Source organism: Sciurus carolinensis, chromosome 3 (genome assembly GCF_902686445.1).
Source record: "Sciurus carolinensis chromosome 3, mSciCar1.2, whole genome shotgun sequence".
Lineage (NCBI taxonomy): Eukaryota > Metazoa > Chordata > Mammalia > Rodentia > Sciuridae > Sciurus > Sciurus carolinensis.
Window position 1 is genome coordinate 5,998,243 of NC_062215.1, and position 14,649 is coordinate 6,012,891.

General features: G+C 46.9%; 1 protein-coding gene across 1 annotated transcript; it reads right to left on the minus strand.

Annotated features, from left to right (window-relative positions):
• Window positions 1–1,655: 1,655 nt before the first annotated feature.
• On the minus strand, window positions 1,656–14,636 carry Kctd2 (potassium channel tetramerization domain containing 2). The gene is made up of 6 exons (XM_047546266.1): window positions 14,159–14,636; window positions 12,461–12,569; window positions 10,192–10,283; window positions 7,113–7,208; window positions 5,342–5,467; window positions 1,656–4,303 (listed from the first exon to the last, which is right to left on the minus strand). The coding sequence occupies exons 1-6, from the start codon at window positions 14,495–14,497 to the stop codon at window positions 4,274–4,276; spliced, it is 792 nt and encodes a 263-aa protein (XP_047402222.1). The 5' UTR covers window positions 14,498–14,636; the 3' UTR covers window positions 1,656–4,273.
• Window positions 14,637–14,649: the final 13 nt, after the last annotated feature.

Consider the following 14,649-nt stretch of genomic DNA (forward strand, 5'->3'; position numbering starts at 1 on the left):
ATATATAGGCAAAACTGCATGCAACTCAGAGACAAATACTAGAATTGGTTCAGTTGAATTAAATGCTCACTGTACAATCTTATGGAAAATGATCTTCATGAAAATGTTTAAGTAAAAATTAAAATGGAAAATGTAGAAGCAATTTAATTTCATTGTATAGAAATGGCCAGGGAATTAAAGTCGCTTGGTAGGATGATGTGCACTCAGGGGAGACCTCTTCCTGTGTGGCAGGGCTACCACCTTGGTCTCATGATGGTGCAGATTCGGGATCCCTGAATTACCGGCTGCAAAGCTGCTGCTGCGTCAGGCCCTGGCAAGCCTCACCTGGACCCTCCCCTTGCGGAACTCCCGGGATTCCAGTCACTCCAGGCCCTCTTTTCAGGCACTGCCCCGACTTTGAGGAAGAGCTTCTGCCTTGCCCCTGGGACCTGGTGGAGATGGAAACCTAAATACAGGTCATCAAGTGACCTTGTGGCCTAAGCTGCCATCAGCAACCAGGTGTCGTCTGACCCACCAAGGCCACAGAGGAGTAAAGCATAGGCCAGCAGTAGGTGGTGATCAGCTCTCGGACAGGGGTGCAGTGACTTGGCCCTTTGTCTCATTTCGGAGCAGGTGGGCTCTCTGTAGAGGACAGTTACATCTAGTTTTGGGGAGAGTGACAATCATTCTCTGACCACCACGTGGAAATGCAAATGTGTTGGTATGAGCCCGCTGAGCTGCTGAAGAGTGGGGCTGAGCCTGACCCCTCCCTCTGCACCCCGCTCCGGGGCTGGGGTGCAGCAAGATGATGGAAAAAAAGAAGGGCCGTCCTCTTTCCCGTGTGCTTCCTGTTAGCAGCAGAATCACTGCGATGCTGCTGTGCTGAGAGCCAGGCAGGGCAGCCGCTGGTTCCGTGCGCTTCTCCTGGCCCAGCAGCAGCCTCACGAGGCCCCTCAGAAGCAGCACCGACTGGCCCGCATCTCCTCCGCAGACCTCCTCCCAGTCCACACCCTGGGAGTCCACGCACCCTGCAGTCCCCACAGCTGTGGCGCCTCACTGATCCTGGCCCTCCTTCCTCCACTCCTGGTTGCCAACTGCCAGGTCTGTTTCCCAAACGGTCCCCAATGGAGGCACCTGCCCACCTCAGTCACTAGTCCGAGAGCATCTGGTCTCCCTACCTGCAGACCGTGTGGGAAAGGGCATCTGATCTCTTAAGGACTCCAACTGTACCAAAATACCCTAACAAACAGTAAACTTTATATTCCCAACACCCCCATGACACTGAGTGATGGACGTGAGCTTGTCAGTTGCTTCTCATCGTGCCGACTAGTTCTCTTCCTTGCAGAGATATGGGTCCTAGTTGCTTCTCTTCCAGGGGGACATATCCCTTAAAAACCTTCGCATGCTCCTCCCTTGTCCTTCCAGCTCTCTGGTGGGCAGCCCATCTGTCCCCACCTTCTGTTCCTCAGTACTCTCGGGGCTTTTCAGATTCAGCAAAAGGAAAGGGAGGTGGAAGAAGGCCCAGAGCCCCTTAGGCAGTTTTAACAGCAGTAGAAATGAGGACAGGGACATCAGCCATCTCCTGGGACCAGCTTGAGTCAGGAGGAAGTGGCAGGGGAGGCTGGGAGCAGGCAGTGATGGCAAATGTGCACGAGGGCCAGACCAGACATTCGTTTCACATCTTTATTGACAAAAAAAAAAAGTCACAGCATTTCAAACTTTGTTCAGACGCGTGAGCAGTAACAAAGGGCACCCACAAGTGACAGGCATGGTCTGAAAGGTCCAGACCAAAGGCCATGCTGGAGGGTGTGGGTGTCCTTTGGGCCCTATTCCCTCAGCATCTCCACCACCTCCCCCACACCTTGCTGACACCCAACTGTGTGACTACACAGAAATGAAGTCACTTTCCAGGAGCTGGGTGCCTCACCCACCACCAAGGGGAAGACGAAGGCAGGGCCACTTCAGCACTCAGGGAGGGAGGCACTCCTGGGCCCAGCCAGCAGCATCCCGGCCTAGGCCTGGGGCAGAGATGAAGGTAGAAAGATGCTCCCCACTTGGCAGTCCTGGGCACAGCAAAGTGTGGGTCGCTGGTCATGTGACACCACCAAATCTACAGGCAGGCTGCCCTCTGCAGGGGTCAGCAAGACTCCCAGGGAGAAGGCTGACAAGCAAGAAAACCAGCAGGGCTCATAAAGGATTCGGGAAAATACTTCCCAGAAACCACAAGAAACGGGCCATCTTCAGACTCCTGGAACAGTTAAACTGAAGGGGCTGCAGCGAGGAGAGCTTTCACACCAGCCCCCAAGAGGGCAGAAGTACCACCTGTCTGCACCCAGAGCGCCGGGCCTGGACCAGCTGTGGAACGGTGCAAGCTTAAATGAAGGTATCAGAGCATTCACGGGGTGCCTGCTCCACACCTGCCCTCCAGCCTCCCCACTGACAAAACTGGGGTGGGGCCGGAGGCACTGGGCCTCTACCAGTATGAGCGCACAGCTGCCAACCTGCTTCTCCCAGCCAGTCTGACAGCACTTAATCCAGTTTGGCCAAAGGCTTCTCTTCTGGGGTCCTCTGTCCTACGCTGAGCAGAACATCTCTACTTGTCTTTGACTACACCCAAACCCTTTTTTGTTTTCCTGAAAGATGTGATAGGGTGGATGCCTGTGGCCCTCTGGAAGAAGGGGCGTCTACTCCTCCTGCAGGAAGAAGTTCGGCTAACATGTTACAGCCATGAGCACACCAGGCACAGACAGACGTCGGAGGCACCCACAGGTACATTTACACTGGTGCTGAGGCAGGTGCAGTGGGAGCCCGGTACACACATTTCTACACTAGTCTACGGAGAAGCAAACAGTGAGACTCCTAAAGAAAAGCTAAACCATCTGGGCATGGCCAGGGCACACGATCAACAGGCACTGGAGAGTCTAGTCTCTCCAGAAATCACTGACCTTGAGCCCCTGGCAAAGAGCTGAACTGTGGAGCAGAGAGAAAGAACCTCGATGGCGCACCCTCCCCTTTAACCACGTGCCTCTGAAAGCTGTCTAGGGAAAATAAGGGTTTCTCCAGCCCCTCTGCCTTCCATGACTGCTCATGGAGACTCAGAAGCTCCGAGAGGAAGTACAACTACAAGTTCTGCAGTCACAGTCCAAAGGAGGCCGCTGTGGCATGCTGGTCAGACAACACTCCATTCTCACCAACATGGCGGTCCCCAGGAAGAAGCCGTGATCGGGGCAGAGATGCAGGAAGTCTGCAGACTGCCCACCAAAGCACACACACTGCTGGGGTGGTATGGAGTCACTGCAGCACTGTGGACAGGTTTGCCAAGGTCAGACACCAAGGAGAGACACGAACATGGCACGTTTGGTCAGGGCATTTTCAAGACACAGTCACAGAAACAACACTCTAAGATGCGACATGACACATTTGGCAACTTCAAAACAGATAGTCTTCCCCACCCCAAGCCATCAAAGGGTCATCAAAGTCCTTTATCTTTGATCCAGTTTAAAAAGCTGGGGAAGGAAGACGGGGTCAATGGGTCTAAGAAGAGGCTGCAGAAGCAGCCATAACAACCACTGGCACTCCTTTGTCTGACATGGTGCAGGATGCCACCTGCCTCAAACCTCCTCCTGAGGAGGGCAGGTCATGTTGAGCCCAGTTTCTGGAGACAAACCAGACAAAGCCACTTGTGGGAAAGCAGGAACTGCCACCCTCCCAGGGCAGAGGACACCCCAGCCTCCCCTGCCTGAGAGGCTCTGGTCACAGGAATGTGGGTCCTCTGGCGACTCCATCCTCTGTCAAAACCTCAATTTGACACACTGAAGCTAGAACCCTCTGCATCTGCTACACATCTTGAGGGTGCCTAGTGGGGGGAAAGTGTGGCACACGCAGGTGAGACCAGGGCACAGCTTGGGACAGTCCTCCTTTGTCTGCTCCAGCTTCCTTGATGTCTAGGCTGTTTCCAAGGAGCTAGGCCTTCTTCCTTCTTCCCCCAGGTCCCCAAAAGGATCCAACTGGGGACCCAAACATGGCTGCTATTGTAAAGATCTGTCACAACACTGGCTATGACAACAAAAGCAGGTTCTGAAAAGGGGATCTGCAGCCAGAGGTGCATCTGTCTGGAGTCCCAAAGGTGGGTGGGGTTCCTTTGGTTTAAACCAGGACACGTCTTCCCCGGGGCAGGCTCAGCTTTGCTTTGCAGTAGCTCGGTTACTATACAGGTGTAAGACTTAACTGCGTGGAGCTGCTCCGCTGAATTGCCCTCTTGCTCTTCAGAATTCTGAAATTTCGGAATCTCAGCTTACATCCGAGATCCTCTCTCCTGAAGAATCTGAAAGTGAAAGCGGGGGAGAAGGCTGAGGTGCTGAGCAGACGGCAAAGGGAAGGAAAGACCCATGGTCCACAGAGGCCTGCTGTATAGCTCTGTGACTGAGCATGTGCTTAGCATTCACAAGGCCCTGGGTTCAAACCCCAGCACTAAAAATAAATAATAAAGGATTTAAACCAGAATATATGATCTGATTACAGTGAAGTTATAATTTATCATAAAAATGATTTATGATAAGTTATAATTTATCATAAAAAAGAAAAAAGGAAAGATGCAGAGCTGCATGCATTGGACCCTGTGGGCAGACATGGTGTTAAGGCAGGCACAGAGCCTTGACTGTTCAAGGACACTTGCTGAACAGTTGGTCCTGAGTTTCTGTGCCACTGGACCAGTCTTCCCAAGCTAAAGGAAACAGTTCAAGCTCCTTGCACACTTCAGAAGTGCATGTATGTGTGGGTGTATGGGGCAGCATATGCACACACATGCACGTTTGTGGAGCACAGAGGAGGGCAAGAAGGTAGCACTGAAAAACAGTTTTCTAGAAATGTAAGGTGGAAAAAGGTAAGAAGAGGGCTGGGGTTGTGGCTCAGTGGTAGCACTTGCCTAGCACCTGTGAGGCACTGGGTTCCATCCTCGGGACCATATAGAAATAAATAAATAAATAAACAAAATAAGGTATCGTATCTATCTAACAAAAAAAAAAAAAAAAAAAAAGAAGAAGAAGAAGAAGAAGAAAATGATAAGAGGAGACCTTTGCCTTTAAGGTGGGGAACTGAGTTCTGAATTCTTTCCACAGAGTAATCAGTGCAATAAAACTTTGCTTTTTCACTGACTTGACAAAAGTCAAAGAAACCTCTTCAGGTTCACATTTTCTAACTGAAACCCCTGCTGTTGCTCCCAAAATCCTGATTTAAATTCAGCAGACAAAAAAGCACAATGAGGGAAGCGCAGAGCTGCTGCAGAAAAGGGAGAAGGGGAGGAGTGGCAGCCAGGCCCCTGCAGAGCGCTGGCCCAAAGCAGCTCCGACCTGGCCTTTCCTACCTTTGCCTTTTCGCTCGGCTCTATGACGATGCCATTGGTAGAATTATTTAGTTCTCTGGAGACGACACAGAGGAATTCTGCCTGGTCCTCATTTCCATAGTTATAGGAGGATCCGATGCTGATTAGCTGGCAAGACAAGACGGTGATCAAACAGGCAGTGATCTTAAGATACTCAAGTGTGCACGTCACATCCTTCCCCTGACTGGACTTCGTAGTTTTACTTCTCAAGGATGAAGAATCCTCTGACACTACTGAAGTTCCAGGAGTTAGTTAATCCCTCTCACTTATTCATCAGGACACCATCAAGTAGCCTTGCCCAGAAGAGAAGTCTGAATTCTGTCACTGTCCCCTTACCCTAGTACTTGAAATCATCCTAAAGGCAGTGGTTGCATTAATACAATCACTGTCTCTGTCAAACATGAGGTGAAACAGAACGTTTCTGAAAATGAAAATGGACACTTGACCCAGTCAAAACACAGAACTGGCTATTTGTAAGTGGCAGTCCTAGACAGGAGATGGACACATAGATCACTGAACAGCTCCCCAAAGCTGCACATTGCTGATCCTTTTAACCCTTTTGGAAAACTGAATTTGGTGCTTACTCCTAAATAAGAAATACACATGCAGAGGGAGAAGCTGAGCCCAGGGTGAGGTCATCCTCACAAGCACACAAGGCCGCAAGTCAGGAAGGAACTCCTTGCTGCCTGACTGGGGCAGGGGCACCTCAGTCCCATGTTCAGCATCCTCTCCAGATCATGGAAGCAAGAACAGACTGTCCTCCCACAGGGCATTAACAAGATGAGAAAACAACATAAACTGTCCATTGGTTTCACAAAAGAACACTCATTTATAATTTGTTTAAAAAAATATATATATATATGTATATATAAGCTTTGTTTAAGACTGTATTGGAGCAAATAAAGGGGGGTGGAGGGCAGTAAACTTGGACAATATTTTGCCATCTACACCTGAGTGAAAACTAGGCCCATTGGTTCTGCAGAGATCCAGCACTGGATCTGAAGCCAGAGGCAGTTTTGCATTTGATCTCTAACCTGACAACAGTAACACAGACTCTAACTTTTATTTTAGAAGGTGAGCTTATAGTGACAGCTCAGTTGGCCTCTTCAACTCCACAAAAAAAAATATATTCCCTCTATTCACCCTCAGCCTTCCTGTGTTTTGAAGACAATCGAAGAATTAAACGCTTCTGCCATCTAATGGAAGAAAACAGTAAAACCCCGCTCTCAGCAGCTTTGCTTTGATACCTCAGACGTGAGCACAAAGCTGAAAGAACCAGAGCAGAGAGAAGGACTAGGCCACAACCAAGCCACACTTGTCATTGCATCTGACCCCCTCATGGCTACCTGCTCACCAAGCATTTATGGGAGAAAAAAGGCTTGCTGTTGAACCATCTCCTTTAGGGACTCATTACAGACTATATCAACAGAGTACTTTTGAAACAAATCTCTCTGAGGGAAGAAAAAACCAAAGGGAAGCTCTTTGAAGCCCAGACAAGCTTGCTTGCTCCTCTGCACGTTGTCAAATTCAAACTCTGAATGTGAAGCTGGGAGATGTGGCCTCCTCCTCCCAACCATCCCCCCCATCACGTATTATAAGCAATTAATGGGAACTGAGTTGCTCTCTTCCCACATTTAGGAATGGGATCATACTGGACCTTCACATTTCCCAGGGCTAGTAACTGGTTGGACAGCAATTGAGGAGTCTGGCCCATGGGTTGAGGTGCAGGATCACTGTTCTTTGAGAAATATACCTGTTCAAATTTCCAGCCGTCAGACATGGTGGAGACCATCTGTGTGAGCTCTTCCTCTTGGCACTGTAGGACTCTGTACACGTGCTTCACAGGGCCCTGCAAGAAGCAGGGAGACTGAGAAGAGCAGCACAAGGAGGCAACTGCTTGGAGAGGCCTCTGAGGCTCCTGACCACCCATCACCCCACTTCCCAGCATTGGGTTTTCAATGAAAACTCACCCAAGGAAAGAAGGGAAAATGGATCCAAGAACATCAATCATTGGGTAAACTAGTTCTAACTTGGGAGGGTGAATTTTGAGAGCAACCATGGCAACAAACTTAAGATTACATTCATTTCCCCAATAACTTTGCACAAGAAAGTCATATTTCTTTTTCTTGAAGTGGTTTAAACTAATGTATATACTAATAATAAAAAAGCATATTTTGGTTTATTCAGACTAATATGTGATTATAGAAGTAATATAATTATAAATTAGTAATACACTAATATAAATATTTGATTTTTGTCTGCATTTCTGGCAGAGCTTCTCAAACCCTTGGAATTTCCTGGGCACTGAGTCTTTTGGGGTTAGGGGTGTGGCTCAGTGTAGAGCTCCTACCTAGCATACCTGAGGCCCTGGATTCCAATGAAACAAAACAAAAACAAAAATGAAACACTAAAAAGAGTACTGTATAATTATCATCAACCAAGGTACTAAAAATTTTCTCCCATAGAAAATATATGATAAACCCCGATTTCAATTGGCTCTAACTGTAAATCAGATGTGTGTGTGTGTGTGTGTGTGTGTGTGTATGTGCTCTATTACTAAGCTACACTCCTAGTCCTTTTTATTCTATTTTTTATTTAAAAAAGATTTCTTTTGGTGCCAGAGATTGAACTCAGGAACAGTTAACCACTGAGCCACATCACCAGCCCTTTTTGTATTTTATTTAGAGACAGGATCTCATTGAGTTCCTTAGGGTCTTGCTAATTTGTTGAGGCTGGCTTTGAACTTGTGATCCTTCTGTCTCAGCCTCCAGAGGCATAGAGATTACAGGCTTGTATCACCATGCCCAGCTATCCCCAATCCTTTATATTTTTTGTTTTGAGATATTATCTTACTACATTGCTGAGGCTGGTCTCAAACTTTCAATCCTCCTATCTCAGACTCTCAAGCTGCTGGAATTACAGGTGTGTGCCACTGTACTGGACAGGCCAGATGATTTATATTACAAAAATGTTAAGCATCACCAAAGATCTGTGATACTGGCTGCAGTTACCCAAGACTCAAGTATTTAATATGGCATCTTAGTGCCTTTGTTTTTCCTTCCTCCAAAGTAAAGCACTGATGCTCCAAAAAGTGCCAAGATTAATCACCTACAAAAATATTATTAATGACAGTAAAGCAGTTAGAATGGCGGTGGCCGCTAAACAAGTTAGGAGGCCATGACAGAAAAGGTGGGTTAGGATCCCCACAGCTTGGGCTTTGACGAATGCCTGCCGTGTGTGAGGCGAGGAGATGATGTTTGGAAATCCACACACAGCCAATCTCATGAGAACAATGTGCACAAGGGCAAAAGAGGGTGTCTTTGAACAACATCAAATCCCTTCTCAGAGTTTCACTAAATAAAAAGGACAGATGGAAAGATTAATTAACATCAAAAAGGTCGTGACATTCCCAGAACAAAAAAGCTTCCAACTGTGTATAAATCCACAAGCCTTTAGGATCTAGGGGACTAATTAACTTAGTTGCTGTCATCAAATAGAAATCTTATAATACTCTCAAGGAATTAGCTTATGGCAAAGAACAGAGAATGTTCAGATACCAAGACTTGAAAACATTCAATATGTAGTTCATACGGTACCATCAACATTTCTACTAAAAAATCAAGTATTTTTTAGAATGTGAAAAAGTAAGGATAAAATGAGATTTCCAAAATATCTAAGCTATTAAGTATCCATGGTAGTGAAAGATAGCAGACTGTACGATGGCGAAGGGACTGGTGACACCAGACTGTGTCTCACATGGACATCTACAAACTAACTACAGATTCACCTGTGAACATCAACACGAAACCTTTTAGCAATAGTCTTCTTTCTAACTTTGCAAACAGTTGGTGATAAAGTGAACGAGAGGTTTCATTTCTGTGTCACTCCCGTCAGTTTTCCTCCAGATATTCCACTGAAAGCCAGGAAATGGTGACACATGAAATCTGATGCAGAGAGAGCAAGGCACTATTAAAGAGAAACCGACTGCCTTCTTCTTTAATGGCAGACAAGTCCTAGGCTGCAACAGATTAAAGAAAACATCCACCACCAGTAGCTGGTGGGATAAGAGGCAATCGTGCTACGAGGCAGATGGCTGTGGTGGAAAAAAACTGAGCCCCTTTTCTGCAACTCTGTGGTTTGTTCTTTCTTAAACAAAAGAAAGGGAGGGTCTGTTTCTCCTGCTAGACTTGGGGTCAAGGTCCTTCTGTTACACACAGAATCCCAAAGACTAATAGATGCTGAGTGGCCCATGCAGACATATGATGAATGACATGAGAAATAACAAGTTAAGTATGCTCTATTATCTTCCCTTCCCTCAAACTTGTGGGAAATTCTGCTTCATTTGTTACTGTATCTACTGAATTAATATGACGATCCAGACATCTTAATAAATGCTTATTTTTTTGGAAGCACTTGATTCATAGCTGATTTCAAGGGGCTTGCAGGAGGTGGATGTGACATGCTCACACATTAAAGATTTGTCCTAAAGAAGGGAAGCCAGCAGGTAAAAGCAAGAACTTGTTTAGGCTTTAGGTTGAAAGAGATGGACGTTAGGTCAGAGAGAGCAGGTTTTGGACTTAAAGTGGTCTTGGCCATATGGTGAGCAGGACACTTTCTTCTCTGGGTACATGGGGTTGTTCTGTTGTTATTTCTTCTTCTCCTTGTTCTAAACAACCCTGGCCAAGTAGGCACCATCTGCATAGCAGACGGACAGTGTTCTATGCAGATCTTAAGCTCAGAGGGAAAAGGCATCCTTTTCAAGTCACAGCCAGACACACATACACAGGGAACCTCTGGGGATGCTTTCCCCTTAACAGTTCAAAACATCTTACTTGTGAAGTTCTGTTCTCATTGTCTCGTATCCTTTCCTTAACCAGCCGCACAAGAGAAGCGATGTTGTAAAACTCTGCTTCCTCCAGCACACCTAGAAGAAGAACCAGACTGGTCAGAAATATTCGAGCTTGCCAGAAAAACAGCAACTAGAGGCTTGCCCCAAACTGTATCTGTCATATATAAATTCAGTCTCTCCTTCAGCTTCGGAAACATCTCTTTGATGTTTAGGGTATACCCATGACCTCTTCCCCAATCTAAGTCAAGCATCAGGGACTGTTTTGCTTACTGTGTCACCCCCACTGTTTATTTCCAGCACCTGCCCATGCCCACTAACTGCAGGACACCTTTCCCATATGTCACTTAGTTCTTGGAACTAGTCACATTGGTCACTTCCTGAGTTTGCAATTTTTACCCAGTTTTCCCTCAAAGGGATGGTGGATAGGTGTGTATAACCTTATGTGTATTGAATTCAATAGGATGCTTATTATTTGAATAATATAAAAGGAAATCATTAAAAAACTTTCATGCTAAATAAAATCAAAGGCCTTAGAAAGGAAAACTATGGGATGTACAATCCTGTACCAGGAAAAAAAAACTGCTATAACAGCTATTATTAGGACAGCTGGTAAAAATGAAATATAAGCTGCAGATAAAAATATTTATCTATATTAAATTTTCTAAGTTTGAAAGTAGGGTTATGTAAGAATATCCTTGTTCTTGGGAAAAACTCACAGAAATATTAAGGGGTAAAGTTTGCAATCTATTCTCAAATAGTTCAGAAATTTAGAATTATGGGAGGAGGTAAGGAAGAAAGGAGGAAGAACAGAGGATGAAAAGAAGAGAGGGGGAGAATGAATGTTAATGTAAATATAATAAAAATGTTAAAAATCAGTGAATGTGGCCAGGATTGGTGGCACTGCCACCTCAGAAGGCTGAGGCAAGAGGATTGCAAATTCCAGTTCAGCCTGGGAAAATTAGTGAGAACCTGTCTCAAAATAAAAAATAAAAAGGGCTGGGGATATAGCGCAGTGGTAGAGTGCCCCTGGGAGTTCAATCCCTAGCATAGAGGGTATGGGGGTGTGAATAGGTGAATCTGGGTAAAGAGTTCTTTATATTATTCTTGCCCTTTTTGTAAGTTCAAAACAATTTCAAAATAAAGTGTTCTTTTTAATTAAAGGCATTAGAAAATGTTATTTAGGAGTTAGCAATTGTTGAAGCTGGAGGGCAGGTACATGGAATTTAATATACTAATACTATTTGCTTTTTTTTTTTTTGGTACCAGGGATTGAACCCAGAGGTGCTTTTATTTTATTTTTTAAATTTTGAGACAGGGTCCTGCTAAATTGCTTAGGGCCTTGCTAAGTTGCTGAGACTTGCTTTGAACTTGGATCCTCCTGCCTCACTGGGGTTATTGGGATTACAGGCTTGTACCACCACAACCAGCCTCATTATTTTTGTACAAGTTTGAAATGTTTAAAAAAATGTTTCCAAACTGCCCCCCACAAAAAGATAGGAGGCAACTCCTCTTTTTACCGCCTGAAATAGAACTGTCTTGCCATCACCTCATTAATGAGTACAGCCATTACAAGCTTTCTTACTCAGAGCTCAAGCTCCCACATCAGTGCCCTAGATTTAGAAAGGGGCCCTAAACTTCAGATGAATGCTTCTAGTGAGACCAAGCCAGGCCTTTTAGAAGGAGAGTTATACCCACTTACAGTCTAAATGCCCTACAAACCCAAAAGATGAGGCAACTAATAAATAACACACCTAACAATGAACTGGAGAATGAATTAGGTCAGCCTCAAACATTTACAGGGACGCATGAGACCGGAGTCTGAGAAAGAAATGAGGCCAAGTCTTTATTATTTTTTTACAGTTGCAAGTTCAAACTAAAATTGAAAATATAAATAATTGAATGTCAGAGATGTGCTGCTTCAGGCTATGAACTCTCACTGCCAGCACACAAGTAAATGTAAAAAAGGATTGTGACAACTGTGGAAGCTCAGAAAAAACTCCTGAAGCTATCTGCAAAGCTGAGCTACCTATCTTCCTTCTAACCGAGAAAGCTGCGAAGCCCCAGGGACTTCCTTCAACAGGATTCTCTCGGACAAGACTAGGTAACTGGAGGATTCCTGCTCACTTTCATAAACCTATACACCTGCACATGAGCCCCAAAGAAACCTCAAACAAACCTCAAACAAAACTCAAGTCTCCAACAGCTTTAATTAACCTGAATTTTGAAAAATTCAGTGTAAACAGAGCTTTTACCTTCTTCTGCCAGTTCCTTAGTAATGATGAGTTTCCCATGGCGGAGGTAGTTTAGGATAGGACCAAAGTAAGTGGGGTCTCTGTCAATCAGATAGGCTCCTGTTTCATCCTGTCAACCAAGCACAAGGGTATCACTGGAACTTTCAGGAACATTTTTAAATTGAGAGGGCTCCTCCTCTTTGCCAATGCCCTAAGACAATTCACTTCTTCAGCTGAAAAAACTTAGCGAGGACAAATTTTGCTAGACATTTGCTTGTTACACACTATTGGCAAGCAGGCTGACTTCATGCATCTTTGTGCTTTAAGATCATTTCAGGTCAGGTGTCATAGATGCACAGTCATAGCCATCATCTAGGTGTTTATTTACTGGCTTGAATTTCTACAATCTTTGCTTGGACAATTACCAACATTCTTCAGTGGTATACTATTTACAAGGGAGGAAGAAAATGCCAAGACTGTGTGATTTAAATCTTTGCTTGAGATGGACATTCTCATTCTCCATTGCCCCCAATCCACATTCCTGATTCTAAGAAAACCTCTGCTCAGCTGGCAACACTCCTGAGCTCCAGGCCAACAACAGTGAGAGTCTTTGCATTGCCAGCTGTAATCTCACACACCCGAGCTTTATGCCCAGAGGAAGTGTGGTATTGCCAGAACTTGGCTCCAACCAGCTTTAATCCTACTCATCTTTACAGTAAAAGGAACAAGATGAAACTGGTTTATACAGCCATAAGGAAGATTCAGGTATATAAAAATAATTCCACATAAACAAGAGTTTTGAAATCTCTTTAAAGTTAAGGCAAGATAGGTTTCCTTCAACCAGAGATTTATGAGAAAAGGAAAAATGAAACAAATGAACGTTTATGCAATTCCTATTCTGTTACAAGTTAACCGGCTGAGCACCCTATTGATATAAGCTGGTGTAAGTTAATGGCTCTAAGTTAGAAATTAAAGACGAATCTGTAAAAGTTAAAAAAGAAATTCAAACAGTTCAAACTGGAAACGGGCCAAGTGTCTCATCACCTCTTAACCTTTTGGTTTGCAGTCATGCATCTTGTCCAATAGTATTCCTGGGTCTTCATTTTTCCTGTCCTAACCAAGTCAACCTAGATTTGCACTGGCAAATGTAATTAATGTTTTTTTCCAAGGAACGCATTGATCTCAGATAGGGACCTAAATAGCGACTGTAACCAGATACAAGTCCTGGGATCAGGACTTAGGAGAAGAGTGTAACATAACAAGAAGCACTTCCCGCAGCGATGGAAGCCATTGTCAGACCCAGGCTTTAACCTGGCTTGGCACGGGGGTCCCAGACGAAGTGTGAGAAAGCTACAAAGATGCCTTCACTCGCCCTGACCCAATTCTGGATGTATTTGGCATCAGCAGTGAGGGGCGGAAAGGCAGCCAGGGAAAAACTTGAGAGGCTGGGATGACAGGGTAGAGGGTGTGGAGCCGGCTCTCGGGTGCGGGTGGGCAGCGTGGGGAAGCGCCGCTGAGGACCGAGGGCGGGGTCGGGAGAGAACCGGGGCGTGCCTGAGGATGCGGGGATTGGGGAGGGGAGGTCCTTCTGAGGCCCGGGGCGGCCCGGGGGCAGGAAGGGGAAGGGGCCCAGGCCCCAGCGCCCTGCCCGTGAGGAGCGTGCCTCGGAGAAGCCAGGGAGTCCACGGGCCCGGGGGCGCGCCCGAGGGCGGGGCGCACCTTGTCCGAGTCCAGCTCCGGGTCCTCCTGGCAGCAGAGGCGGCAGAGGAAAGACTTGGGCTCCCGGCCTAGAGTCTGTCTGGTGGTCACGAAGTAGGTGCCGCCCACGTTCAGCCGGACCCAGCGGGCCGCGCCGCCGCCCCCCGCCCGCTCGGGAGGTCCAGGACCCGGGTCCAGCGGCTGCGCGACGGCGGCGGGCAGGCGGGCGTGCCCGCGGGGCGTGGGGCCAGCCGGGCGAGGGCTGGGGGGCCCACGGCCCGGGCCGCCGCCGTCGCCCGCCCCGCTCCCGCCACCCCCTCCCAGCCCTGCCATCGCCGGGTCCAGCTGCAGCTCCGCCATCTTGGACAGCCGCCGCCGCCGCTGCCCGCGCGCCGCCGGGCCGGCCCATTTCTCGGCAGGGAGAGCCGGGCCGGCCCATCGGCGGGGGTGGGGCAGGGGGAGAGGACGGGAGCGCCCCTAACTAGCGGGGACCCCGGCGGCGCAGGCGCTGC

Coding starts and splice junctions, on each gene's coding strand:
- Kctd2 (XM_047546266.1), bottom strand. CDS start 14,497: ATGGCGGAGCTGCAGCTGGACCCGGCGATGGCAGGGCTGGGAGGGGGT. Junction 12,570..14,158: donor CGGAGCTGGACTCGGACAAG/GTGCGCCCCGCC, acceptor CTTGGTTGACAG/GATGAAACAGGAGCCTATCT. Junction 4,304..5,341: donor AGCCGAGCGAAAAGGCAAAG/GTAGGAAAGGCC, acceptor TTTCACTTTCAG/ATTCTTCAGGAGAGAGGATC.